We start from the raw sequence: 26264 nt of genomic DNA, 5'->3' as shown, positions 1-26264 counted from the left end.
CCCCCTAGCGGCAGCCCCTCGCCGGCCGCCGTGGGCGAGGGGTCTCGCGTGGGGGGGGTCCTTGGGGCCTGCTGGGCAATGGGAGCCTCCCCCCCCCCCCGGCTGCTGGCACCTATGGGTGCTCTGGGGCCCTACAACAGCTGATGGTGATGATGGTGGTGGTGGTGATGATGATGATGGAGGCGGTGGCCGTGTTAGTGGTTGGGGGTGCAGGTAAATTTTAAAGTGGAAAAATAGAAATTAGCCGAAGGGCTCGGGAAATGAGGGGGCTACTGAAGCCTTACAGAGCTCCCCGTGCTCCCGAGCAGGGTTTTTGTCCCTTTTATTAAAGGAGGGTGCTGCATCCAGGGCCACCTCCAGGTGCCAGCAGGGTGCCCGGCAGCCACGGGGGTCCCACGGCCTCCCTGCAGAGCTGCTGGGGCACCCCCCCTGCTCCTGCAAAGCAGCTGGTGCAAGCAGGGAAAAATGAATTAGTTAATTAATTAGTTAGCACTCTGCTGTGACTTCTGAAGCTCCTTCAGGCAGGTTTGTGGGGTGGAAAATGAAGGTGCATGGGGGGCTCCTTGCTGTCCCCAAAGGGGCTTGCTGCAGGGGATGCCTGGGGGCTGTCTCCCTCCCTGTTCCCCTAAGACTTCGTTTCCCCAGGAAAAGCTTCCTTTTGCTTTCTCACTCGGAGCCTCAAGAGGGCCCCCAGCACTCACTGAGATGTGTGAGGTAAGGCCGCAGCCACCCTTTTGGTGCAGAACTGGGCTTGCTGGGGGTTCCCCCAGTGCTGCTGCTGCTGGTGGGAGCGAAGCTGCTGGTGTGGGGGGCCTGAGCCAGGCAGGAAGGGAGCTGGCAGGGCTGAGCTGACCCTTCCTGGACCAAAAGCAACGTGGGAAGGGCTTTCTGACCCACATACCCAAGCACAGCCTGGAAAAGCCACCAACACCAGATCCGCCTGAGGCAGAGCAACCCTCTTACACCCTGCAGAGCTGCCTCTGCCTTGGACCTGGAGGCGTAAGATCCCCAGGCTGGGACACAGCTCACCAGGGCTGCAGATAACGAATTTCTCTTGGCAGAGCCTCAGCAGGGGATTGCACTGCCTATTGCACTGCCTGCTGCGGCTCAGCCTCACAGTGTGAGCTGATAGGAGCAACTGTGCGGGTGTTGGGGAGAGAGAAGCTGCAAAGCAGAATTCCTGACGCTGTGACCCTGTGAAACGTGGCGGACTGAGAGGCTGAGCGCTGGTGTCCCTCGAGCTGAGGCTCTCATCACAGCAGTGGGCTGCTGGGCTCCGATACAGACCTTTGTGTTAGACCGTGCCCGGTGGGCTGTGGGAGCACGGGACATGGGTGGGATTTCCAGCAGGTGGGATTTCCATTAGGGTGGGATTTACAGCAGTTCAGGCTTCCCAAGTCCCTGCAGGGAGGTGGCAGTGCTGGATGCTTCCCCCCAAGGGCCTTCTGGAAGGTGCTGGGCACTGCCGCAGCTGCTGGCGTGGGGCCAATTGTCCCTGTGCAGCTGTCTCGTGCGTCCCTAAATAGAAAGGGATACGGGTCTGAGCGCTGGGACGGGTCAGCTGTCCCAGCCGTAGGCTTTTTTTGGCACAAAGCCCTCCCATTCCTGCTCCCCCTGCCCCGTGCAGCTCTGTGGGTCGAGGAAAGCTGAGATCCATCCCAGCGGGTGGGAGAGCATCCCCTCTCGCTGCGGGGAGCCGTGTCCCAGTGCACGGTGTGTCCCCCCCGAGCTGGGCTGGCTGCTGGCGCCCTGGCTCGCTGCCCTCCTTGGGTGCTATATAGCACGGGAAGGGGACAGGCTGTGGTGACAGGTGACACTGACACGCACCAGGAGCTGCCAGGTCCTGCCCAAACTTGGAGTGGAAGGCGAGCTCTTTCCTGAGCCGTACGGACCCTACGCAGTGCCAGTGGACTTCTCGAGCTGCTTTTTGTTACTTTTTTTTCATTTATTAATTGGCCCTTAAGGATCTACAACCGTGGGAAAAGCTTCTGAGAAGCCACAGCTTTGAGGAGCAGTTTGATTTTCCAAACACTTCAGCCTGGTAATCTGCTTTTATTCATGCGTGTGGTAATTACACGCTGGGCTCATGGCGAAGCTCAGCTCAGTGGCGTGGGCGGGCGACCCTGCTGGCAGAGGCGGCAGAAAACAGAAGGGGCGCAAATTCTGTTTTTCTCCTTAGAACTCCAAAAACATGCTTTTTTTTTTTTTTTTTTCCTCCCTCTACCCGCTAGATGGAGGATCCCATCCAGCTGAAAGAGGAAGGCAATAAATACTTCCAGGCCAGCGACTACGAGAAAGCCGCTCAGAGCTACACGCAGGCCATCAAGCTCTGCAAGGACAAGGCGCTGCAGGCAGTGCTGTACCGCAACAGGGCGGCCTGCTTCTTGAAGAAGGTGAGAAAAGCTCCCCCTCCATCCCGACAGGGCTGAGCACACCAGTTCAGCTCAGAGATGGCCCCATTTAACCATTTTGAAGTGCAAGCTTTTGGCAGCCACCCTGCTCCATCTTACAGGGGCTCTGTAAGCCCTGGCTGGAGGTGCAGGGGCATCGCTCGCTGCCTGTCCCAGCACAAAACAGGCACAGATCTGCAGCAAAATGAGTTACTCGCCTCTGTACCAAAACTGTCTCAGCTGCCTGCAAGGTTTTGGCAGGTTGTTTGCGTAGCGTAGCGTCCCCTCTTCCTCTGCTGCCTGCGGTTTGTTGCTGCAGCAGCGCATGCTGTCTCACTCATCCTGCAGACCTTTTCCTCTTTTCCCTCCATCAGTGATGAGAAATTACCTAAACCTCCACCAAAGCGCCCTCTCCCGCCCTCCCTAGGCTCCTACTGGTTTCACTGGGGTGTCCAGTTAGCGGGAGCAGAGGCCACAGTTGCATCAGCAGCGGGGACGTGCCCTGCTGTTCCGCTGCTAACAAATTGCACTGCCTTTCTGGTTTGACAGGAGGAATATGCCAAGGCAGCCTCGGACGCATCGAGAGGTAAGGAGGGGGCAGTTTTCAGAAAGGAGAGCTGTTTTTTACACTCGCTCCAGCCTGCTCTCAGGAGCTGCAGTCGCTGTGAAGCAGATCACGGTTTACATGGGGGGTTCCTGAGAAGCAAACTATGATGCCTGGTCTTTCGGATCCCTTTCCCAGCTATCGACATCAATTCTTCGGATATCAAAGCCTTGTACCGGCGTAGCCAAGCTCTGGAAAAATTGGGGAAATTGGACCAAGCATTCAAAGATGCTCAGAAATGTGCTACCATCGAGCCTCGCAACAAAAACTTCCAGGAGACCCTGAGGCGGCTGGGGGCCGACATCCAGGAGAAGGTAAATTTGGGGGGAGCAGTCCCAGGCTTGCAGCCCAGCGATGGGAAGACCAAGGGCACTCCTTGTTCTGGGGTCTCGCTGGATTTCATGGATGGTCATACTGAAAATTTACAGCAGTGTAGGGGGATAAACAGGCTCTGGAACTGGAAGTTCCTACTTGAAGCATGGAAATCTGAGGATCAGATTGAATGGATAAATTAAAAAGCATGACAGCTTGCTCCCGAGACTGGATTGGTCCTGAACATCTCGGTAAGGTCCTGGTGAGGAGCTGGTCCTGGTGAGGAGCTGGACTGGTCCCTCCACAGAGGAGCTGTGTCAGGTCCCTGCATCTCAAAGCACCACGAGGTCTCAGATGATGGCTCAGGGTTTGGGCCCCTGTGTCTGAAACAGGCAATCGATGCTGTTTCTGAGAAGTTACACTTGTTTTGTTATTCAGCTCACTGCCTGCTAGTTGGAGGTCTGTGGTTGTCTTGAAGGGGTAAGGAAAAATTGCTTCTTGATTTTCTGCCTCTGATGCTCCGTGCTCTCTGTTGGCACAGCTGCGCATTCAGTTCTCCACGGACCTGAGGGTGCAGAAGATGTTTGAAATCCTGCTGGATGAGAACAGCGAGAAGGAGAAGCGAGAGAAGGTGAGAACCGCCCCGGACTTGCCCAAATTGCTCTTGTTTAATGTCAAAGGCCCCTCTGAAGAGCAGAAGGCCGCCTTCCCTTCCCCACCTCCCCGGATGGAGGACGAGGTCAGGAGCAGGGAGAAGAACCACGCTCTGAGGCAGCCGAGAGGGGCAATGCCCCAAGGAGCCATCACCCCTGTGCTGAGGGTGGGCCAGCCTCCCAAATACCAGAGGAGGGATCAAACCGGCCCCTCTCCTCCACCTTCCCCGTGTCTCCTGCTGGGTGCTGACCCATTTGTCTTGGGAGGAGCAAAGCGGATCCCCTGATGTGCCTGGAGAAACCTCTTGGTGGGGTCAGAGCTGTGCAATTCTCCTGCCAGCTGGGCGCCCACAGCTCCCACCAGCACATCCCAGAGCCAGGTCTGGGAATTTGCTGGAGGCGTTTTGGAGGCCGGGGTCGTGCTGCTAACGTGTCCTCTTGTCTCCCCTCCAGGCTGCGAACAACCTCATAGTCCTGGGGCGGGAGGAAGCGGGCGCCGAGAGGATTTTCCAGAACAACGGGGTCAGCTTGCTGCTGCAGCTGATAGAAACCAAAAATGCTGAGCTGATCCTGGCAGCCGTGAGGACGCTTTCGGGCATGTGCACAGGACATAAGGCTCGGGTAAGCAGCGGGGTGCTCGGGACCTTCACTGCTCTTGCCTTGCACCTGGGGAGTGGAAAATCAATCGTTGGCAATGTCTGTGAGCAGCGGGGATTTCTTCTCCTTCTGCTTCTTGCAGGGAAAAAATGAAATCCTACGAATGACATTTTTAATTCTGGGGAAAACAATACAAATAAACAAGTGGGTTAACACAGACCGAAGAAACTGATCCTGTCACTGTGCTCCTGACCCCTGGGGTCAAAGCTGTGCTCCTCGTGGTGCCTTCCTGTGTGCTGGTGAAGCAAAATTTAGGATGTCATCACCACAAGTGGTGGTGGGCAGGGCTGGGTCAAGCCCCGGTCCTTCACCACAGGTCTCAGGAAAGCAACAAATGACTTGGTCTCTGCAGGGAAGTTTTGCCCGAGACTTCTGTTAGAGGAAGGAAAGCAGGGAGGATCTGCAAGACAGTTCAGATTCCTGGAAGGGGTCCCAAGGGAAGTCCCGGCAGTCTGACCCAGCTAGTGTCTTGCTCAAAATCAAGTTTTTGTTCTACAAAATGGCCCGTGAGAGGTCCCATCTGCTACATGTGTGTGTCCACTTCCTGCTTCCAGCCCACATGAGCATGGATGTCCGTGAAATGGTGTGAAGGAGGAGTGGGGGGAACTACAACACGACAGAAGATGGATAAGACATCGGATAAAAATCCAGTGCTGTGGACACCTATTTTATTTCTGAAACCTTAGCTGTTGTCCTCTGCACGAAGGCTGTGCTGGGAAGCCCACTAGGTCAGAGTAGTCCTGAACAGGCCTCCCCTGACTTGCTGGTGTCACCATGCATGGGGACACTGTGTGATGACACGGGGTTTGCTGGCAGCCAGGACAGGTTCCTGCACTAAACTGTCTCCTTGTTACCCACCTGGTGTGGGGACCAGACCCAGCTGTGCTCATCTCAGCATCCTCGGAGTAAATAGCCCATCATTTCTGACAACTCCGGATTGTTAGAAGTTGTCTTATAAATGAATGCAAGGCTGAAAAGCAAAACTGCCCTGTGCAGACTCGGGATTCACCAGAGAAAATACTTTTTTACAAGCCAAGCCTGACCTTTGTAAAGCATGCAGGAGGGACAGGCTCTTACCCTTTGCTGACTGCTGCTCTGTTTTTTCCTTTCTGGGACCAGGCCACTGCAATTCTGCACTACCTGGGCATCGACAGCATCTGTATGTGGATGTCGGTGGACAACGAGGAGATCTCCCTGGCTGTCTGCAACCTCCTGCAGACCATCACTGACTGCTTGCTGGGCCAGGGCAAAGAGGAGCAGCACGGGAAGGAGGAGGCTGTGGTGCTAGGTAATGGGCAGTCCCTTGGTCTGTCCAGAGAAAAAGATGCTTTCTGCTCTGACTTAAACACCTACGTTCCAGCCATGTGGTGGCTTTGAGTGGTTTTCACTGGATTCACCAGCTTTCAGAGAAAACTTCTCCTAACTGGCTGCTACTGCCTTGCTTCTGTAGATACTAAAAAAGACTTGAGGATGATCATAACACGTTTGCTGGATATGTTGGTCAGTAAGAAAGTGTCTGGGCAAGGACGAGACCGAGCTCTCAACCTCCTCAACAAGAACATACCGAGGAAAGACCTGAAAGACCACGACAACAGCAGGACCATCTTTGTCATTGACAATGGTGAGTCCTTCCCCTCCGTTCCTGCTCTGGCCTGGGAGGCATGGAGCTGCCTATTGCTTGAACAGCTGTAAAATTGTTCCTCTCTACAAAATGAATTCACTTGGGCTTTTTTTATTTGGTGCATGCAAGCCTGGAGCAAATTCAGAGCTTATTAGCAGGAAATAGTTTTAAGGTTAAGAGGAAAAAAGCATGTATGACAACAAGATCTCTTCAGTTTCCAGAGAATTGGTTTAAGCTTCTCCAGTTAGTTTATTCCAGTGTATTTGCTGATGTTTGTAATGTTAGGGCAATTTGGCTTGCATAAATTGGGTGCCTTAGGCAGGAGATGAAAAACCACTGGGTTTCCTGGATGCTTAAAATTGATTTCTAAAAGGGGGTGTGGGGGGGTGTTAATGTGTGGGCTGTTTTATATCAATTCCAGTGCGTGCGTGTTTACCATTTTGGTGAAAGTTCTTTAATAAACGCTTGTAGCAAAAGGAGGGTTAAGACATCCAGAATCGCTTGAAGGCCATGACTTCTCCCCAGTAAGGGCCTCCAGCCTGGGAGGTCAGGAGGTTCCATGCCTCCTGACCCAGCTGGTGCCCAGCTGCACAGTTCTGCTTCTCCGAGAGCTGGATAAATGCTCCGTGCTGCAAACCCACAACCCACCAGCAGAAGGTCCTTTCCAGTGAATATCTCAATAACTTCTTTGTCTACAGCTTACACGATTAGGCTATAAAAAAACTAAGATGAAAACCAAGATGGTTGTTTTGTTGCAAGAACCCAGCAAATGATCCCAAATCTTGTCCAGGCCTTCTCTGCTCTAGCAGCCGTATCACTTCATTGTTTCCAGGCTTAAAAAAGATACTGAAAGTGGTGGGCCAGATTCCTGAGATGCCTGACTGCCTGCCGCTGACAGAGAACACCCAGCTGACTGCGTCCATCCTCCTAAATAAGCTGTACGATGACCTGCGCTGCGACCCGGAGCGTGACAACTACCGGGTGATCTGTGAGGAGTACATCAAGTGAGTCGGGTGGGCTCGAGGCGCGGGAGGGCTAAAGAAAGCAAGGGGGTTTTACAGTGCGGTTAGATGCCAAACTGAGGCCCTGGGAGATGATTTGCTTGAGATCCTGCATGATTCCTCAGCATGGATCCTCAAATCCTCATATACTCCTACCTGCTGGATCGCAACCTTTGCAGGAATTTGCAATCAGCTGTGTCCCAAATACCTACATATTTCACCAGTGGAGTGAAATCCAGCAGAGAAACGAGGGACCTGTTATTCTCTTGAAACAAAACTGTTCTCTGTGTGCCTGCTTCCCCTGCCAGAGTGCAGCAGAGGGGATCCCTCGGGCAACCTGAACATCTCTCCATACCCCACCCCACCTTTCCTGGTGCCCCAGATCTCCTGTGGGGTGCAGTAGCAGTCGATCTAGCTTTCCAACTGCCCCCGATCTGATGGAGGACATTCCCTGTCCACAAGGAACTATCCAAGGGAATGAGAACAGTAAGTGACCACTGAGCCATGTGCTGACTCTCTCTGTCCCATGCAGGAGCAAAATCGACCCCCAGAACATGGATAAGACGCTCCACGCCATCCAGATGGTGTCTGGGGTTCTGCAAGGGCCCTTCGACTTAGGCAACAAGCTGCTGGGCATGAAGGGAGTCATGGAGATGATGGTTGCCCTGTGTGGGTCCGAGAGGGAGATTGACCAGCTGGTGGCTGTGGAAGCCCTCATCCACGCCTCCACCAAGCTGAGCCGCGCCACTTTCATCATCTCTAACGGAGTGACGCTCCTGAAGGAGATCTACAAGAAGACCAAGAATGAGAAGATCAAAATCCGAGCCCTGGTGGTAAGGATGTGAGCCCCCTGCCTCTTCTCCACCTGCCCTGCTCCCCACCTTGCCCCTGGACTTGGGAGAGGGAGGAGGTGCTGGGAACGTGCTGGGTCACCCCTTGCAGCTGGGGGATGGCTTATGGTGCTTCCCCTGCAAGAAAGGGGGAGAAAGCAGACCAGAAAAGCACAGGGATTATTGGGAACATTGAAGGCAAAACTGGTTAAAGATATTCCATAAGAGCACAGAATCGGACTGCTGTGCTACGAGCTGAAAAATCTCCTGGGTATTGGGATGTTTCCTCTTAGACCTGACTTCAAATTTTAGATATGGGTTTAAGCTGATTCAGGGCAGCACCACTAGGGGATTAATGAACCTTTCTCACTGATGTATTTTCTTATTCCTCCTCAGGGTCTCTGCAAGCTGGGCTCAGCAGGAGGGACAGATTACGGACTGCGGCAATTTGCCGAGGGGTCCACTGAGAAGCTAGCCAGGCAGTGCCGAAAGTGAGTTTTACCTTGTCTTTTCTCCTGTTATTCCATACTTTTTTTCAAATTACAGTATGCTCCTTCCCCATGAGATCCTGCCCACGCATTGCCTTCATTTCTTGTTGCTGCTTGACAGCTGATAATGCCCGTGGGGCCATTGCTCCGGGACCTGGAGCTCTTCAAAGCTTCAAGCGGCTGATGTTCCCCCTGCCTCAGTGCTGTGTAGCTGTCCTAATCTGTTCTTCCCTGTGGCCTTTAGATCCCTCACGTTGGGCCATGGGAGGAGGTCCTGTCTCAAGGGACCCACAAGGGAGTTGCAGCAGGACCTACGTACAGGTTCAGGCCTGATACAGTTCTCAGCACATCTTAGTTTTTCCTCTCGAATAAATTAGTGCTGGCTCCTGAGATAAATTCAGGTATCTCTCTTCCAGGTGGTTGTGCAACACCAGCATTGATGCCCGCACCAGGAAGTGGGCTGTGGAAGGACTGGCGTACCTGACCCTTGATGCAGATGTGAAAGATGACTTTGTGGAAGACGAGCAAGCCCTGCAAGCTATGTTTGAATTAGCCAAGGTGCTTTCCCCTTTCCTTGTTCTCTCACTCCTCTGGTAGCATCAAGCTCTCCAGAGTAACACTGTCTCCCCAAGCTGGAGAAGTTGTGACCCCAAAATCTCACCTCTATCTAGCTTGGCAAAACGTCAGTTTAGCCTGTGCAGTTGAGACACCTCAAGCTTGTTCTCATCCTGGTCTTTTCCCAGGAGTGTGGAAGGTTGCTCTTACCTATACTATCAGTAGGTGTTCCTGCACAAAAACCAAAGGCATCAAGATTCGGACAGCATCTGATGAGACCACATCCTGTTTGACCATAAACTTCCATTTTTCCATGACCAGGGGATAAGCCAATGGGCACTTCAGCTAGGACTGCCAAGGTGGTGGCTTGCAGTCTGGGGACATGTTTCCCGGCCGTGTTCTCTTCACCCTCACATGAACTTTTATGTTTCTGTGCAGATGAGTGACAAGACCATCCTGTATTCTGTGGCTTCTGCGCTGGTGAACTGCACCAACAGCTACGACACCAAGGAGCTGGTCCCGGAGCTGGTGCAACTGGCAAAATTCTCCAAGCAGCACGTGCCTGAGGAGCATCCAAAGGTAGGTTGGAGGAGACGCTCAGATCTGAAGACTTTCTTTGGTGTATTCATTGTCACAGACCTCAGGCCTCCTGGCTCCCAGGCTATGAGGCTGCAATCTCTTTGCTCTCCAGCCAGGCTTGGCTGTAGTCGAGCAGGATGGGGGCTGCTGAGGGGCTGACCCCTTTTCAATGTCCCCCCCCGCCAGGACAAGAAAGATTTTGTTGTGAAGAGAGTGAAGCGGTTGCTGAAAGCCGGCGTCGTCTCTGCCTTGGCCTGCATGGTGAAGGCAGACAGTGCCATTCTGACGGACCAGAGCAAGGAGCTCATAGCCAGGTGCCTGCCTTCTGTCCTGGGAGCCGGGGGTGCTGGCCTGAGATGGGTGCCTGGGCTGGCTCCTTGTTTGCGGGGTGGTGCGTCCTGCCTACGGGGGCAGGATGAAGTGGGGGTGGAGAAAAGGCTTAAGCACAAAGCATTTCTTAACCTATTTCATAAAAATGCTCGTGCTGGCATCGAAGCTGGCTTACGGGACTGCCTTGCTAGGTTGTGTTTTGAATTTCTAGTCACCCGTACTGGTTTTGGCCATCTGGCATGGCTGTTTCACTGAGCGATGCTGTGCTTTTGCAGGGTGTTTCTTGCATTGTGTGAGGACCCCAAGGACCGTGGGACCGTCATTGCTCAAGGTGGTGGAAAGGTGATGACTTTTATCTGCCTGGTGTGCATTTACTTCTGTCGGGAGCCTACAGTGAAGGAAGGTGGCAGAAGAGCCTGAGCTGTCCTGGTAGCCCCTGGGGCACAGACTGACTGCAGTCTTACCTCTGCAAGCCTCCAATGAAGCTTGCAATGAACCTCTAATGAACCTTGAAATAACTGTTTGTCAGCTTCCAGCTCTGGCATGGTGCATGTATGAGCAAATGGAAAACATCACTGTGGGCTACCGCCCAGACCCATTTCTCCAACAGACAAATCTTTAGGATATTTTAAACTTACCCTAGCATACATCAAGGCCATCCTGTGAATCTTCTCAGGGGCATTTAATGCTTTCCTCTGTGTCACTAGGCCCTGATACCTCTGGCTGTGGAAGGTACAGATGTTGGCAAGATAAAGGCTTCTCATGCTCTGGCAAAAATTGCTGCTATTTCCAATCCAGATATAGCATTCCCAGGAGAGAGGGTAAGTTTGGAAAAAAAAAAAAAAAAAAAAAAAAAAAAAACCTCCATTAGCAAATGGAAATTGCCAAGATCTGAAAGCTGGAAAAGTGGTGACACGTGTGACATGTTCTCTCACAGGTATATGAAGTGGTGAGGCCCCTTGTCAGCCTGCTGAACACTGAGAGAGACGGCCTCCAGAATTACGAGGCTCTGTTGGGTCTCACTAACTTCTCAGGAAGAAGTGACAAACTTAGGTGAGTGTACCTGCTTTTTCACCTTTCTTTCCTATACGCTTTATCAAGGTGAATCTGAATTTCAGTTCAATGCTTTTCTTATGGGACTGCAAAGACTGATTAATTTGAGCTACCTTTGGTAGAGATATAAAGGTCTTAGAACAGAAAGATTAATGTAATAACCAGTAAGAAGAGTGGCATGTTTTCCCTTAGAAAAAGGAAAAACAACGTGAATTCAATTGGCATTAGATAAGGGATGAAGCACATTTAATGAGTTTCAGTGCTGTGGGCACAGATTCATTTTACGCCCTTCCCTGCCTCCCCTCTGTCTGCAGTTAATATTTTAGGGTGACTATTGCATGTCCCATGATGTGTTTTGACTCCTCTTCAACACAGGATGAAGATAGTCAAGGAGAAGGCATTGCCAGACATTGAAAACTACATGTTTGAGAACCATGACCAACTTCGACAGGCAGCCACAGAGTGCATGTGCAACCTGGTGGTCAACAAGGAGGTAACTCGCTCTGCATCTCAGACTCGACTGCATGCACCAGCTCGTGAGCCACCTCAGTGATGCATTCATAACTGTGTTGTCTCTGGATATCGTGGTTTTTTTTTTTTCAGGTTCAAGAGCGGTTTGTGGCTGATGGAAATGACCGGCTGAAGTTGGTGGTGTTACTGTGTGGTGAGGATGATGAGAAAGTGCAGAGGGCAGCAGCAGGAGCCCTGGCCATGCTTACAGCAGCACAAAAGAAACTCTGCTCAAAGATGACTGAAGTGGTAAGACCATAAGTAGAATCACTGGCAGTGTAGATGTAACCTTGAAAGGGGCCTGGCTCAGTGAAAATGCTCATAGGGAAGGTGCAGTCTACCAGATGGCTAGCGAGGAACTTACTGGTGAAGCTGAGAGGTGGACATGCATGCTCCTAGTCCACCCCTGCACAAAGTAAAACAGTCGTGTTTATATCAGTCTCCAAGACTTCACCTCAGATGAAACATTTTTATGTAGCTATTCCTCAAGTGAAGTCCAGCATACTAGCTGTCAAACAAGGTTAGGAATGCAGAATGGTATTCAATGTAGATCCTTAAAACCTGCCATACGTAACGTGAAATCCAAACCTTGCTTCATTCAGAAATGAAAAGAGCTTGATCAGTAATGTATTGAGCTTTACGGATACCAAAACATCTCTGTTTCCTACAGACATCTCTAGTCCTGAGAGCTCAGACCCTGCATAGCAGAATATCTGTGGTTGACAAACGAACCCTCTTTTAGTGGCACACATGCTGGTGTTGGACACTGGGGTTTGTTAGAATACAAATCATTAATCAAGCCAAAGGAGGGGCTCATGAAAATCACTGTGGGGAGCAGACTGCTTCTGGTCATCTCAGGTGTGTTGCTTCTCTAGCAAGATTCTCTGCACAGAGATTATGCAGCAGCGTACATGTGGAACTTCTGTTTTATGTGGTGGTAGGGTCATGAAAACTTCTGACTTGGGGGGGGGGGGGGAGGCGGGCAATATGTGAAAGGGTTCACAGTTTTGGAGTCAGGTTTCTTTAGATACAGAATCAACTAACCATACGTGACATAAGTATGAAGAGGTGAGTCCCTGTACTCCTGCTGGGACATGCCCCGCCAAACTTGTGTTCTCAGTTGAGGTTTTCTTCAGACCAATACTAATGATAGCTCCCTTCCTTGAAGACCACCCAGTGGCTTGAAATCCTGCAGAGGCTCTGCTTGCATGATCACATGGAAGTGCAGCACCGTGGACTGGTCATCACTTTCAATTTAATCAGCACCGACAAAGAGCTAGCAAAGAAGGTGGTGGAGACAGAGCTCCTAGAGATCCTGACCTTCATCGGCAAGCAAGAAGATGACCCCAAGAAGCAGCACATCATTAATGTAGCACGCGATTGCCTCACAAAATGCATGGATTATGGACTGATCAAACCTCTCTCTCGAGCATGAGGAAATTAAAAGTACCGAAAAAGGCTGAGTGGGGAGAAGAAAAAGCTACTGAGAAACGTGGAGAACGGAGCCGTGAAGAAAACTTATTCCCATTGTCAAGGCATGGAATAGAGCTGGGGGACAGTTTTAGAAGATCAGAAACTGTATTAGGAAAAGGGTGGCATTTGCATCAGAAATCTGGAAAATGTCCATCTGAGTAGTTTCTAGATGGTATAAATTCTTTCTTTGCCCCCATTCAGCTGATAATACTTAAAGTTTCAAGGCCTAGCTATGGAAAGAGTTGGTTGTTTGGGAAATGTTCCGGGGCTGTTGAAGAAAACTCAACTGAAATTGGTTCTGCAACCATCCACAGCTCCTGGTACTTCAGTAATTCCTACCAATGATGGAACCAGGAGGAGGTTTAATTGCATCCCATCCTGCATTCAGAAGAGAAGTTGGCTGTTAGTTGTGTGCTTTTTTTGTTGTTGTTCATTTATGGTATTTTTAAATGTCTTTAAGTGGTGTGCCAGAGTTTGAGGCTGGTGGATGAACTTTTAATAAATGTATTACTTTGTTCCATGTGGAATCTCTACTGTTCTGCTTTAATTAAGCAAATGGAGGATCTGGGGCAATTCCCAATCTCAAGTTTGCTTCACATTCAGCAATGTGGGCACAAGCTGAATTTACACCCCTTGCAAAATAATCTAATGCTGCTCAAAAGAATGTGTGAAGGCACTGTGAAAATAGGCTATATGAAGAGGCAGCACTAATGGGATAAGCTGGTGTTCATACCAGGGCACACAGTGGGCTCAGCAGGGAATTTTGAAAATATCTCACTTAAGAAAGAAGAATGAGAAGGAAACCCACCAGTTGGTGATCACATTAAATTTTTACTTTATAGAAGTTTACAATCAAGCACAGATTCTTTACGCATGCTATGCACCCTGATCACAGACCCTTGCTTTAATCAGCAGAGGGGGAACAGAGATCTGAGTATACAGTAACTACAATCAGCAATGACCTAAAAGCGAAGTACATTCAGCTATTTCTGATCATAATAATTGTCAGTGATTCTTGTCTGATAGCCATGGCATGATTAAGTGATTGAGGTGCGGGGATCATGAAAGAAACCACACAGGTAGTCTTTCCTAGTTGCTGACTAAAGAAAAAAGTGGAAGGTGCCTCTACCTTCCAGAAGTTAGAGAAGCAAGAATGTTTAAGCTAATAGGTTTGACAGTTTAGAGGCAAATTTACTTGAAGGATGGATTCCAGCTGTGTACAACGTCTTGTTATTGCACACACCCAATAAAGTTGTTGATGCTTTATGTTATCTGGGTCATCAGACTGTTTTCCCAAACCAGATGAACCATAAGTCATTCTGTGGTGGAAAACAATACAAAGGTTCATGGGTTGCTTTCAACTAGCCTTCAGTTTTAGATGCTCAGTTTTAGGAATTTGGGATCTGTCTTTTGCAAATACTTCGCATCTAACTCCGTACAGAGTTTTACATAACCAGCATGTCTGAAACCAAGACAAAAATGCTATTGGTACATAAAGGCAGTTAAGAAAAATTTTTCTTATCCCACTAAAACTACTTTGGCATAACTGGGTGGTTCTAACCCATACTGACTTGCTGAAGTTGAGTGGGAAGCTACTCCTGTAAAAGCTATTTATTTGTATGCTAGTTAAACCATGGATAGGCCTCGATTTTACTTTTCTGGCTATCTGAATGAAAGCTCTTTTTAAAAAATGGCTTCTAACACTGGACGCCTGTGCTGTTTGGTACTGTTCTGAGCAGTACTGTAGGTACAGGAGTGATTCGTTTTCATATCCTCAGTACTCACGTAACATGTGTAGATTTAAATTAGCTCTGGATGCTACACATACTAATACATTTTTAAAAATTACATCCTGAGATGGAAGGGGATTAGGAAGAATACCAAACACAATAGTTCTTTCTAAACCAGAGAAACGACGGAAGCTGTCGAGAATCATGTGCCTCTCTAGTCCTCCGTCCAGTTTTCCTAGCAATACATCTAACTTCCTCATTTCTGATGTCAGTATTTCACGGTATGCTTTTACTTCGTCATCTCTGTAGCACAGAATAGCGATATCTTTCTCAGAGTAACCTCTTTTAAGGTACATGCGGCAATGCTCTGCCACATACTTTGCTATTTCATTTTTGTCTGTTTTGTTTACTATTTCAAAAGAGCCAGGCACAGCGGAAGCACATGTGGCTGTACACAACAACTTCTGTAAATGTTCTTGTGGAATACTTACAGTAGGGTACTTTACAATCTTTTCCATTATGTTTTTTAGATAGCAAAAGATGCTGTTAGCGTTACGAACCACTTTGTTTAGTGACTCAACAGGATCGTGCCATCTTGGTTCTGGAAGACCAGTTGAGAAGCAGTGACTTGTCTGCAAGTAGTCCAAGAAAATCCAGAGAAAGCCAGGCTCGGGGAGATGTGGTGATGAAGTCAGGTCCAAGGCCTTTTGATACCAGTCACCTTCCCCATCTTGGAAATTCTGTGCTTCATCAATTATTATGTGCTTCACATCATTAAAGCTTTTGCTCAAAAAGGCTACTCTTGTCACAGCTTGGCAAATATTTTTCTGTCTACAGAAGAAATACAAGCAGATTAAAAACAATCTTTGTGTGTTGTAAACTACTAGTTACTTGACCAGAACAAAGTGAATGCCAATGATATTTAAATCATATTTATTACTAGATGCTCAGGACGTCAAGAAAAAAAAAATCAAGCCTTACTCAAAATGCATCCCAAATACACACTTCAAACACTATAGTGGTGGTGGACACCCACCATACCAAATATGCTAATCAGTACCCAGCTATTTAAAAAATGAAGGTCAAATAATAACATGTTGAAATGAATAATTGGAGGAAAGACTTACCTCACAAAATCTCTCAGAGGCTGGTTCTCACATATGTAAAGAACCTCCTGTTGTTTGCACTGAAACATATTTCTTATTTTCTCTATGATGTTCAGTGCCACAATAGTTTTTCCTGTTCCTGGTAGACCATAAACAAACAGCTTCTTAGTTTTGTGGAGGTTTTCTGACAACAGCTGGTATTGTTTCACAGTCAGGAGGTTCAAAACCTCAGAACCAACACGATCACTTAAAAAGGATTTGAAAGTCAACAAAGCTATCGTGAGAGAACGCAAGAGGTCTTTGAAGTTTATTCTGTTGATTAGGCTGTAGTTTTGGGGATACATTTCTTGAATGTTCAGATCCCATTCTTCTCCATGGTTAAATCTGGGAGGCAAAATCAGTAGCTTTGGTATTATACACAGTTTGTGAATATAGCCCCCAGTGTTGACTAATTTCTCCTTCAGCTTCCTGGCTGTGCATTTTGAGTATTCAAACAAATCCTTAGAGATATGATGCTTACAGACTGTGTAGAGGATAGGTGGCCAGTCCTTGGCTAGTACAAGAACGTCACAAATTACGTTTCGGTTTTCTTGCTCGCCAACATCAACAGCCCAGCTTCTGGAAGATATCACAATTCCCTCAGATACCTGCCTCAATTGTTCTTCCATTAAAATCTTCAACTCTGGATGCTCTTGAACAAGGTCTTCAGTGAGTTTTTCTGGAGTATATTTTATGCTGCGGGATTTTACTGTCAATACAGAGCAAAAGAAAGTCAGTGTTAGTATAAAGTATGCAAATCCAGCCCTCCGAAATGATGCTGTGGGAATTAATAGTGGTGAAAGGTTACAAATTCAGACCCTCGCTGCCCAAAAGCCCTTTTCTGCTTCTTCAAAATTTTCCTCACCCACTCCATGTATTTCTAGTTTCTTTTGCAAAGACTGCATCCTCAGGGAACTCAATCCTTTTTCCTAGCCAGAAATCAGTCCCTTTGCTAAAAACACTAGCACACAGCCAGCTTATGCCAACCTTTCTCAGTATATTGGCCTAGCAGACAGAGAAATGAAGATTAACAAAGAAATCAGTAAAAAAGCCTCTGGACACCTGTCTGATCTTGCAATGCCATAGAAACACTGGACTGTAACTGGGAGCAGACGCTCCACTCTGCTCCCAGCCCCAGTCACCTTTCCTATTTTAGGCTGATTCCACATAAACTTCTCCTCCCATCTTTCCCATTTTCACTGGATTGTGAAAAGACATTGGCAGGGCTGTGTACAGTCCCCAGAGAAGTCCAGCTAGCTGAGCTCTGTCATGTATACACGGCAACATCCTGCAGAATATCAGTACTTGGGGAAGGGCTCACCAGACATTTGAATGCAACGCTGCTGTCAGATCTGCAAAATATTTCCAGCTTTTTCACCTGTTTAAAGAATGTTTTCAAACTCGTCTTTGACCTCGACCATGGCCTTGAGATTCATCATGTAGACCTATCAGACAGTGAAAGCAATGTGTATACCTACCTGGAAACAGTTGCTTACAAAGATCATCAACATTGTCAAGGCCCTGGTGCGAATAAACTGGCTTGGCAAGGGGTGGCCCCTCTGACAGACTGAGTGCTAATGTAAAGGTCTCAGACAACTCTGAAAGATCTGGAAAAGAGAAATAAAAATTAAGAAAATAAAGGGGAATACGGAGAACAGAAGGGGATTATCCTGGGTCTTTTGGACCTGGATCAGCAGAGATCATCCACGTGGCCCATTCATTTGCTCTCAGCTTCCTGATAGTGGGACCTTCCACTCGCCACGACTCTGGATCTTTTGTAAACACAGCACAAGTAAACGGCTCGATCTTCACAGCGCAGACATAGCCACAGTGCTCTCCAGCCTCATCGTATACTTTGAAGATTTTGTGTTCGTACCTTATGCTGTGTTCATATCTTCTTTTACAGAAATGGAAGACCTCTAATTTGTACTGAATGGATTTGATTCGGTGGCTTAATTTTTCAAGGCCCTCATCATCACATCTGAATCCCTGTACTCTCCTGGCATCATCTACACCGATCCATAAATACCCGCCATGTGTATTTGCAAATCCAGAGATATACTGAGGCAATATTTCTTTAACACGATCAATAAAGTTGTCAGTAGAATAGTGCTTAAATTCTACATCTGCTGACTCTGTGAAATTCAGTGTCTCTCTGTAACGCAGTTGGTCCCTATTAAACAACTCGGCAACAGTGTCATTTACAATATCCATGTCTTCTTCAACATCCCTTGTCTTCCTTTTCTTGGCAGGCGTTCCTGGGCTAAGCTCTCTCCTGGCTTCATCTTGCTTTTCTTCAAGGAACGTAATAGCTTCAGTAAGGGTCATGTGGGAAAGAGAAGCACCACATTTTGCATACAACCCAGTGCTCAGGGTACAGATACGTGGCTTTCTTTTTAGGGGTGCTTTTCCCATGCTCCATGTTTTAACAAAAATCAAAAGGTAATTATCTTGCTGTTTGAAGTCCAGGTATTTTGCCAAGTCTGCAGACAAAAGAAGAGATCGAAAAGTGTCGTGCAAATCTAGTCCGATCTCATCTCTCTGTAAGCTGTAGTCTTCATTTTCAATCTCTGCTTTTATCACACCTCCTCCAGAGTTTAGCAAGGCACACACTGCCGAGGCAAGGGTGTATTTTTGATCTTGTTTTGAATTTTTTGGCATCTTTTTTCTTGCTTTTTCACCAAAACATATTTTTCCTACGTTCAAAACTACTTCAGGATACTTTGTTGCTGAATCAACCCAGACCTGCTGCAGCTGTTGATGGTCCTCAAGAGCCATTCTGGACCTGAAACAATTGTGCAAAAATTGCTTACCGTTTATGTTGAAACATCAATCTTCCAAAGAGTTCCAAAAAAACATTAGCTAAACAGAGGCTATCCTTTGAACAATAAACGCACAATCACAGAGATAAGAGATGAAGAATAAATTGTAGTAATTTGTTCCAGCCCCAAATGTACCTGAAGCTTTGCTTTTGGGAAGTCCTTGTGTTTTCCCCGTGCCACCTCCTGATAGAGCCACAGTAGCAGCATCCTTCAGTAACCCAGAGCTGTTAGTCTCCCTGACACACACCAGTGCTCCCTTCTGTGCTTACTGCACAGCAACAAGGAGTTTCTTCCACTTCCAAAATAGAACACTTGCCTGAAATCCAAAAGCCTCTCTGTGGAAATTTGGCCCCAGTGTCCACTTGTTTATTTTTCTGCCCCTGAGAATGAGGGAATGTAGGTACCTTGCTGCTGTCAGTCCCTCTGAACACAGAAGCAGCCTCAAATATTTTTTCTACAGCCAGACTCATCACTGTCTTCATATTCCCGGACTGCACAGCTCCTCCTCCTCCCGTCTGTCACCTCTTGCCCAGCTACCCCGTGAGCACAGGCCAGGAGAGACAGCTGGGTCAGAGCTGTGTTTCACTGAAAAGCCCAAACTCAAAGCTGTTGCAGGTAAGATAAACCTGGAGACAGCAAGGCTGCCTCTGCCAGCTTTCTGATGGGGGAAGAGGAAGCAACCTGCTGTATGGCAGCCAGCCAGGGGGCTACAAAGTGAGTCCTACCTCTGCCACAGCAGCCAGCTGCCTTGGGGCTTAATCCACCTTTTCAGCTTTTCTGCACTGAAGTGAACTGCAAACATTATCTTCAGAGGGACCAGAATGTCCAGGCAAAGAGACTTTTTGATGCAGACTATTCCTAACGCTGAGAGGGCTACCAGAGAGCCGTACGGAGACCCTCTGTTTCCACTGGCCATGAACATGTTTAACAAACCACCTGCGATAGGGATGCTGTGCAGAGCAGCTGCTTGAAGCCTCGGAGGGGACTGTTCTTCTCATCCTCATCAACAGAAGAACACTTGGCTGTTGCAATGACTCAGAAAAGGCTGTGCTAAGCCACCCCACCATCTTAAGAATCCAATAATCTTACCGAGGTATAATTAGTAAATAGTAACAACTGACCCTTCTACTCTCAGCTCTGCTTGGCCACCCTTGCCAGTAAGGTAGCTGAATATTGCCATTTGGTGCTACGACTGCAGGCAAATTATCTGAAATGGTAGGAAACTGCATCTGCATCACATTTAAGTCAATTCCTTAAGATGAAATCCTGGTCTCTTGCTGCAGAACACATCTGTGGTACAAAAACACTGGGCAAAAAACGAAAGTGGGAAGAGATCTGTCTTGCCTGTGACTGGAGCCCAGTTTATTTCCAGCATAGCTTTGCCTTTCTCATGGCCAAGTTATAAGCCAGAGAGCTGTAGGGCACTGAAGATCCAATGAGTATCTCCTCCAGATCTGATACAAGAGAAAAGTTTCCAGCTTTTTGTGCATCTCCTCTGAGTTAGCTCTGCTGAGGAACGTAACTCAAAGCTGCTAGGAACAGAGCTATGACACAATTGAACAGCGAGGACCTTTGCATGAGCTAATTTTTGATCCCAGTTAAAGGAATTTTCCTAGACATCTTCAAGAGTTTCCTTCCAGCTTCCTGCAGCAGGACAACCTGGCTGACCGGTGGGATCTCAGATTATCACCAGTTTAACAGAGAAAAGGACTCACCACACCTCATTTTCTTAGTTCTGGGCTAAATCAACAAATCTCAAATATCAGTTTTAAATCCATAAATAAGTTCTGCATGGCAGAAGCAGAGGACAAAGCATACAGGATATCTCATCTCTTTTCTCCTTCTCAATCTGCCCACTCCATTAAAATCTCAGAGAAATTAAACTTACTTTTTTGCTGGTTGCAGTTCTTCTCTGCTGGTTTTGGTTTCTTTTCCTTTGTGTTACCTGTGATCAAGCACACACAGTGTCCACAGACTTCACTGGAACTTTCTAGTTCTGTCCAAAGTTCGTAAGTGGGTTTTGGCGGGAGTCTCGTCCTCCAGAGCCAGTTCCCGCCCTCTGCCACTTTTCCAATGGCCACAGCCTATCAGAGCAAAGGAAAAAAAAATAATAATAAAAAAAAAAAGCTTAGAAGAAATCCCCCAACCTACAGCATTTACATATGGCATTGTTTGCTTGGCCTGAAAGGCTGACCTTTCGTTAAACCTCAGAGCTGCAAAATCAGAGAGCTATAGTTCTGGAAGCTGGGAAGCAGGATAGCAAGCTAGAATGCCTCATGCAGAAAATATGATCTGCTTATCTACAGTCACAGTATTTTCAGCAGGAGATTCAATTATTTTACCTTTTTGTACTGACGGAGCATGGTAAAGCTAATAATTTTATACTGAAATCATGCCCATATACAATTTTCAGCAGAAGCTGAAAATTGGTATAGGTTAATTTGTTTTCATGACTTGTCTCTGTGAAAGAGCCAGGCATGGGGCCACTTTGGAGCATCCTTAGTGATACCTCCCTCCTCGGGTTGAAATGTCAGCAAAGACACTGAGATTGGGGCAATAGTGAGAAGACTGAAAGCAAGGAAGGTAATAGTCTTGATTACAAAGCCTTGAGAAGGCTCATGCAGCAGTGGATGCATGTGCCCTGATTTGCTCAACAAAGCTGTGGATTTTTTGAGACAGGAAGAGAGGAGATGAAGTAATGTGAAAAAAAAGAGCAAGTTAGTGCAAGGCTGTGCAGAAACTTACTTCCAGGATAGAAAGGAAAATAGAAACATTCTGACTGTGAGCAGACATACAGCTTCATTTACAGATTAAAAATGCTTTTTACCTTTTGCGTCCACACAGGGTAAAAGAGACACTGGATCCGGGATGATAACAAATACAGCGACTCCTTTCTGTTCCACAAAAGCTGACGCTGCCGTGTTGTGAAGCGAAAATGAAAGTCGCTGTGCTAAACTTGCTGCTAGCTTCTGGGAACGGGAGCCTGCCTGCAGCAGAAGAGTTTCTGAGAGCTATAAAATGGCCACTTCTAGAAGGAAAATTTGGGAGCAATATATCGGCTGCCCTTCATTGCTCTGCCACTTGTCTTCTCTTCTCCCTTCTCTATTTTTCCCCCTCCCCACTGCCTCGGGGAAATGACCAGAGGAGGGGGAGGCAGTTGCTAACAGAACGGGCTGCATTCTGATGCCCCAGGCTTCTGTTCATTCATTGCAAAGTATGAATTTTCCTGGTTAATTTTTTTAATGGAGCCCGCTGCCAGTTACTGGTGACTTCCTTACCTTCCTTGCAAGTATATTTTTCTATGTGGGCACAGTGTCAGAATGAAACCGACAGATGCGTGGGCAGGCAAAAAAAATAAAACAAAAATAATAATAAATAAATAAATAAATAAATAACAAATATGCATTTTTAACTTCTGAATTTCTCTTTGCACCTCCTTTCTACATCACAGAACTGTACTTACCCCTCTGGCCAGATCCTCCTCTTGATCCAGCACAGAAAAGCCCAGAGCAAGGCTAGAACCCTCCTCTCTGTGTGAAACACTAATGTGCAGGCTGCTTGGCAGGAATTTCTGGCAAATTGCTGCTCACCAGAGGGACAGACTGACTGACTGACTGCCGGACTGACTGAGTGCCTTGCAACAAATGCTATCCACCCACCTGGCCTTAACCATTCAAGCAACTGCTTTAACTCCTCTAGTAATCCATGATAGGACTATTCTTTTCAAATCACCTTTTGTTCAGTTGGTGGAATATTTTTATTTCTTGTACCATTCGTGGTTGCTTCTCCCCTTTCTTCTCCCTAAATGTTTTTCCCAGTGATCCCCAAGCCTATCATTTCCCCTTCTGGTGGAGCAGTTGCAGCCCTTAGAAGAGAGCCTTCAGGGCTGGAAAGGATTAGGGGCAGTGACTTTATCACCATGTGGCTGAAGAGGCAGGAGGGAGAGGTTGGAAATTAGGAAAATTTGTGAAATTTCTTCTCAGAAACAGCAGTCAGGTGTTGGAACGGGTTGCCCAAGGAGGTGGTGGCATCGCTGTCCCTGGGGGTGTTTAAGCAAAGGTTGGATGTGGTGCTTAGGGACATGGTTTAGTGGGTGACAATGGTAGTAGGGTGATGGTTGGACCAGATGATCTTGAATGGCTCTTCCAATCTAAACGATTATACGAAGGCAAACGGCTCCCAACATGGCCCGCCGCCAGCCATGGCCACGTCCCTCCTCCGCCATCACCTCAGCCCTCTCAAGGCGGGAAACGCTCCCTCCACCCCGAGCTCCCCCCGCTCACTTTCTATTGGCGGCCTCGCGCGTCCGTCGGTAGAATCCCGTGTTTCCATTGGCTGTTGGTCGCCGCGGGGGCGGGACGAGGCGGGGAGCTCCGCCTGGGCGCGGTCGTGCCTGAGTGAGCGGGGCCTTGAGGGGAGCGGGGCGGGCGCTGGGGGGAGCGGGGTCCTGAGGGGAGCGGGACGCTGTGGGCGGACGGAGGGGCCGGGAGCGGGGCTGGTGCGGGGTCCGGAGGCGATGGCGAGGCCGGGAGGGGCGGTGGAAGCGTGGGACAAGGTCGGAGGGGAAGGGGACGGCGCCCGGCTGGCAGCGGGGAGCGTGGGGCGGAGGCGTGGGGGAGCTCCGTTCGGAGAGGGCTCGGGGAGCCGCAGCGCCGGAGGCATCGCGGGGCTTTTCCTCGCCGTTTTGCCTGCTCCTGGCTCCCCTCGGCCTCCCTGGGGTCTCAGCTGCTGGCCTGTGCGCCCAGGCTCCTGCTCGGTTCCACACAGCTCCCCTCCTCCTCTCTTCCCTGGCTGCCGAGGGTGCTGCAGCCCCGTGTTGTCCCTGACTGGACGGGTTGGTGAGGAGAAAAATGCTCTGTGGCCATGGATGAGTATAAAACACAAACCGGGGCTGTTATCTGCATGCTGGCAGATCAGAGTTTCAGTTAATGCCCACCCTGTTGACTGGTGGGGTGGATGTAAAAAGAAACATACAGGTCTGTCAGGGGGAGAAAGGGCTTCTGCTGGGCCACCTAACTCTTTGGGAAGGAGAAACGGTGTTAACAACGTGGCTTCGTCACACATGCAGCTGAACACACAGGCTGCGTGTGGAGAGGAGCGTAGAGCCGTGCTGGTGGCACTAAGCACAATCTTCCCGGTGCTGCCGTGCCATGGAGTTGGGTGCAGAAGTACCAAGCAGGGGCTTGGTTTGTCGGTCGTGTAACAGCCGCTCCTGTCTCACCTCCCAGGGACACCGGTAATTTATCAGAAACTGTGCCCTGCAGAAAGCCGTGTGTTCCTGAAAACAATAAATCCAGAAGTTATGCGTGTGTTGCGGTTTCTTTGTTCTCTCCGGGAAAAAAATACATGAATCCCCACGCCTGGAACTGGAACTTCCCCGTTCTAGTTCCTGGCCTGGGAGCGAGCTCCTTACTGAATGGAAGTAGATTTGCCCGAAGCAATGATGAGTGAAGTATTCTCTGAACTGGTATTGCCAAGACTTTGCGTCTTTGCTCTGACCAGGGCATGATCACGTAATCTTCTCTCTGAGCTTGTTTAGGCTAAGCTCATCTGGAGCAAACAATTTTGCTGCTGCCTGAAATGTTTTGAAGCACCCTAAAAAAATAGTGGAAAAACATTACGATGTTTTAGCAATTGTGTTTAGCAGTAGAAAAACAAAGTGTTGATTTGAAAAGTGAGCAGAGCAAATACTTGTTTGGATTTCTGTATCCTACTGTAACACCAGATTTAGCGCAGAGCTTGCAGTGAGAGGGGTTTCATGGTGTTTCTGCCATGTGTGCCACGGCTTACGAACCTCCAGATACTCTGCCTCTGTGTTTTCTCTGTTTGCAAATGCATTACAGACTGAAATAGAGCTTGACAGGTTATCCTGTGAAGAACTCATTAGCAGTTGGTTCAGCTCTGTTATCATCTAGTGGCTGCCAGCGAGCAGCAGTATTTTTAGAAGTGAGTTGTGATGTTGGGCCTGGCTTTGCTCTCTCATGCCGCCTGTTGGATGTGGGATGGGGAGGATCTGGCAGGGGGGTCACATAGCTCCTTTTCTGGTAGGGTCGAGGATCTTAAAATACAAATATTGGGGGAAAAAGGCATAATGAGGCATTCCCTAGGACTCTTCACTGGAGATGGTTTTTGTTGCATGTGATGCACATGCATTTTCTGAGAGAAGGATCCTGGGAACATCTTCCTTTACACCCTCAGAAGAAGGGGCTAGGCAGGGCTCCCACAGCCGAGTGGAGCTCAGCGTAATTTGTGGCTGTTTCATAATGATTTGTCTAGTGTATGCAAGATGTTTCTTTTCCTTAAGCTGTGTTACAGACACGAATCTTTAGTTCCACATTAGAAACAGAATAATGTGACTAAGCTTTCAAGGTTTTTAAAACTAAGTGCTGTGAAGAAGATTCTCCAGCTGTAAGAAGTGGTGTATACCTCTAATCAGAAAGCCCAGGAACAGTTTTGCTGCAGAAAACATGCAGATAGTGTAATGAGTTAAACTGAAGTTTGATCTTGCCTTGATGGACCATTCAAATATCTTTAGTCTATGCTTTACTTTCAAATGACTCCTTCGATTATAGAGTGGCTTGGTTTGGAAAGGACTTTAAAGACCATCTAACTGTAGCCCCCCTGCCATAGGCAGGGATGCCACCCCCTAGATCAGGCTGGCCAAGGCCTCCTTGATGTCACGAGACCCTCTAACAGGTACCTGAATAGGTCACCAGGAACAGCAACACCCAGATAGCATGGGCAGACACAGAGGGGTTTTTAGATTCTGTTGTTTTTTGAAATATGGCAACTTTACACCGACATCTGACTCAATAGTTAGAAGTTATTGAGGGCTGGGCTAATCCAAACCCGTGGGACTGCACAGGGATGAAGTGCAGGAAGAAAGACAGGGCTAATCAAGCAAGCACAGATATGGAGCTACTCTAATGCAGTTTTTTATTCTCTTCCAGGTTTTGGTGACAACTTTACATTCATTTCTCTCTGCCTGTGGAGAAGGAAGCTTCTGTGGGGGTATGTACCCAGGAGTAGAGTTACAGTGAGAAGCCAAGTGCTTTCTGTTGAGGAAGTGGGGAAGCCAACTCAGTTGCTAATGCACCCGTTTTGAAGTGTCTAGGTGAGATGTGAATGTGGCTAGATGTTCTTGAAAAGATTTGCCAAGTCAAGTTCTGACCATGATGTATTGGGCAACTCCAGGGCTACTGTTAATGTTGATGTAATTGTATTAAGGAATAGCATCGTGGATCAAGGATGCTTTGTTCATGACCACGGAACTCACAATTAATATGTAAACCCAAAGGTTGGTTTAATAAAGCTGGTGGTCCTTTACAAATCTTTTTCTCGTCGATCTTTAGACCATCATTGCATTGATAACGCAGTTAAAAAGCAGATACAAGGGAATGATTTTGTAACCTGAATGAGTTTCAGAGCTTTGTTGTACAGCAGCAAACCTGATAAACTGATACTTAGTTGACTACTGAAGACAGGCCAGTTAGAAGAAGCAGTCAAATTCA

At 48.1% G+C, this 26264-nt stretch overlaps 3 protein-coding genes and 1 non-coding gene across 6 annotated transcripts in view; 3 read left to right on the top strand and 1 right to left on the bottom strand.

Annotated features, from left to right (window-relative positions):
- Position 1: 1 nt before the first annotated feature.
- On the top strand, positions 2-13020 carry UNC45B (unc-45 myosin chaperone B). 2 transcript variants are annotated; one of them, XM_035559135.2, is made up of 20 exons: positions 2-213; positions 2232-2393; positions 2940-2976; positions 3133-3308; positions 3848-3937; positions 4413-4580; positions 5736-5904; positions 6067-6237; positions 7070-7241; positions 7771-8071; positions 8465-8559; positions 8973-9114; positions 9550-9690; positions 9877-10004; positions 10296-10362; positions 10728-10841; positions 10958-11073; positions 11449-11566; positions 11677-11832; positions 12752-13020. In XM_035559135.2, exons 2-20 carry the CDS (start codon positions 2232-2234, stop codon positions 13016-13018), a joined length of 2790 nt encoding a protein of 929 aa, XP_035415028.1. In that variant the 5' UTR covers positions 2-213; the 3' UTR covers positions 13019-13020. The 2 variants fall into 2 exon arrangements, with proteins under 2 accessions (XP_035415028.1, XP_035415029.1); XM_035559136.2 differs by lacking the exon at positions 2-213 and adding an exon at positions 1908-2041.
- A 531-nt stretch (positions 13021-13551) lies between these two features.
- LOC118254130 (schlafen family member 13-like) lies at positions 13552-22270 on the bottom strand. 2 transcript variants are annotated; one of them, XM_050714740.1, is made up of 7 exons: positions 22217-22270; positions 21581-21740; positions 20642-20837; positions 17617-18716; positions 17410-17538; positions 15914-16640; positions 13552-15617 (listed from the first exon to the last, which is right to left on the bottom strand). In XM_050714740.1, the coding sequence occupies exons 4-7, from the start codon at positions 18707-18709 to the stop codon at positions 14831-14833; spliced, it is 2736 nt and encodes a 911-aa protein (XP_050570697.1). In that variant the 5' UTR covers positions 18710-18716; positions 20642-20837; positions 21581-21740; positions 22217-22270; the 3' UTR covers positions 13552-14830. The 2 variants fall into 2 exon arrangements, with proteins under 2 accessions (XP_050570697.1, XP_035415031.1); XM_035559138.2 differs by lacking the exon at positions 22217-22270 and having other exon boundaries at positions 21581-21945.
- An 810-nt stretch (positions 22271-23080) lies between these two features.
- The window catches only part of AP2B1 (adaptor related protein complex 2 subunit beta 1), an 82867-nt gene continuing 79683 nt past the window's right edge, over positions 23081-26264 (top strand). Inside the window, exons 1-2 of the mRNA XM_050714716.1 lie at positions 23081-23150; positions 25704-25764. The gene's annotated coding sequence lies outside the window, so the exon portion shown is untranslated. The remainder of the gene's footprint in view (positions 23151-25703; positions 25765-26264) is intronic.
- Positions 24189-24286, top strand: LOC118254224 (Z30 small nucleolar RNA). The gene has a single exon (XR_004780620.1). It is a non-coding gene; the product is annotated as a Z30 small nucleolar RNA (small nucleolar RNA).

Source organism: Cygnus atratus, chromosome 20, assembly GCF_013377495.2.
Source record: "Cygnus atratus isolate AKBS03 ecotype Queensland, Australia chromosome 20, CAtr_DNAZoo_HiC_assembly, whole genome shotgun sequence".
Lineage (NCBI taxonomy): Eukaryota > Metazoa > Chordata > Aves > Anseriformes > Anatidae > Cygnus > Cygnus atratus.
This window is presented reverse-complemented; position numbering and strand designations above follow the sequence as displayed.

What these genes read in the sequence shown, in the direction of transcription:
- LOC118254130 (XM_050714740.1), bottom strand. Translation starts at nt 18,709, where the DNA reads ATGGCTCTTGAGGACCATCAACAGCTGCAGCAGGTCTGGGTTGATTCA. An exon ending in GATGATCTCTGCTGATCCAG is followed by an intron (nt 17,539 to 17,616) that starts GTCCAAAAGACC and finishes TCTCTTTTCCAG; the next exon opens with ATCTTTCAGAGTTGTCTGAG. An exon ending in CCTCTGAGAGATTTTGTGAG is followed by an intron (nt 15,618 to 15,913) that starts GTAAGTCTTTCC and finishes TTTCTTCTGTAG; the next exon opens with ACAGAAAAATATTTGCCAAG.
- UNC45B (XM_035559135.2), top strand. Translation starts at nt 2,232, where the DNA reads ATGGAGGATCCCATCCAGCTGAAAGAGGAAGGCAATAAATACTTCCAG. An exon ending in CTAGCCAGGCAGTGCCGAAA is followed by an intron (nt 8,560 to 8,972) that starts GTGAGTTTTACC and finishes TCTCTCTTCCAG; the next exon opens with GTGGTTGTGCAACACCAGCA. An exon ending in GCTCAAAGATGACTGAAGTG is followed by an intron (nt 11,833 to 12,751) that starts GTAAGACCATAA and finishes CCTTCCTTGAAG; the next exon opens with ACCACCCAGTGGCTTGAAAT.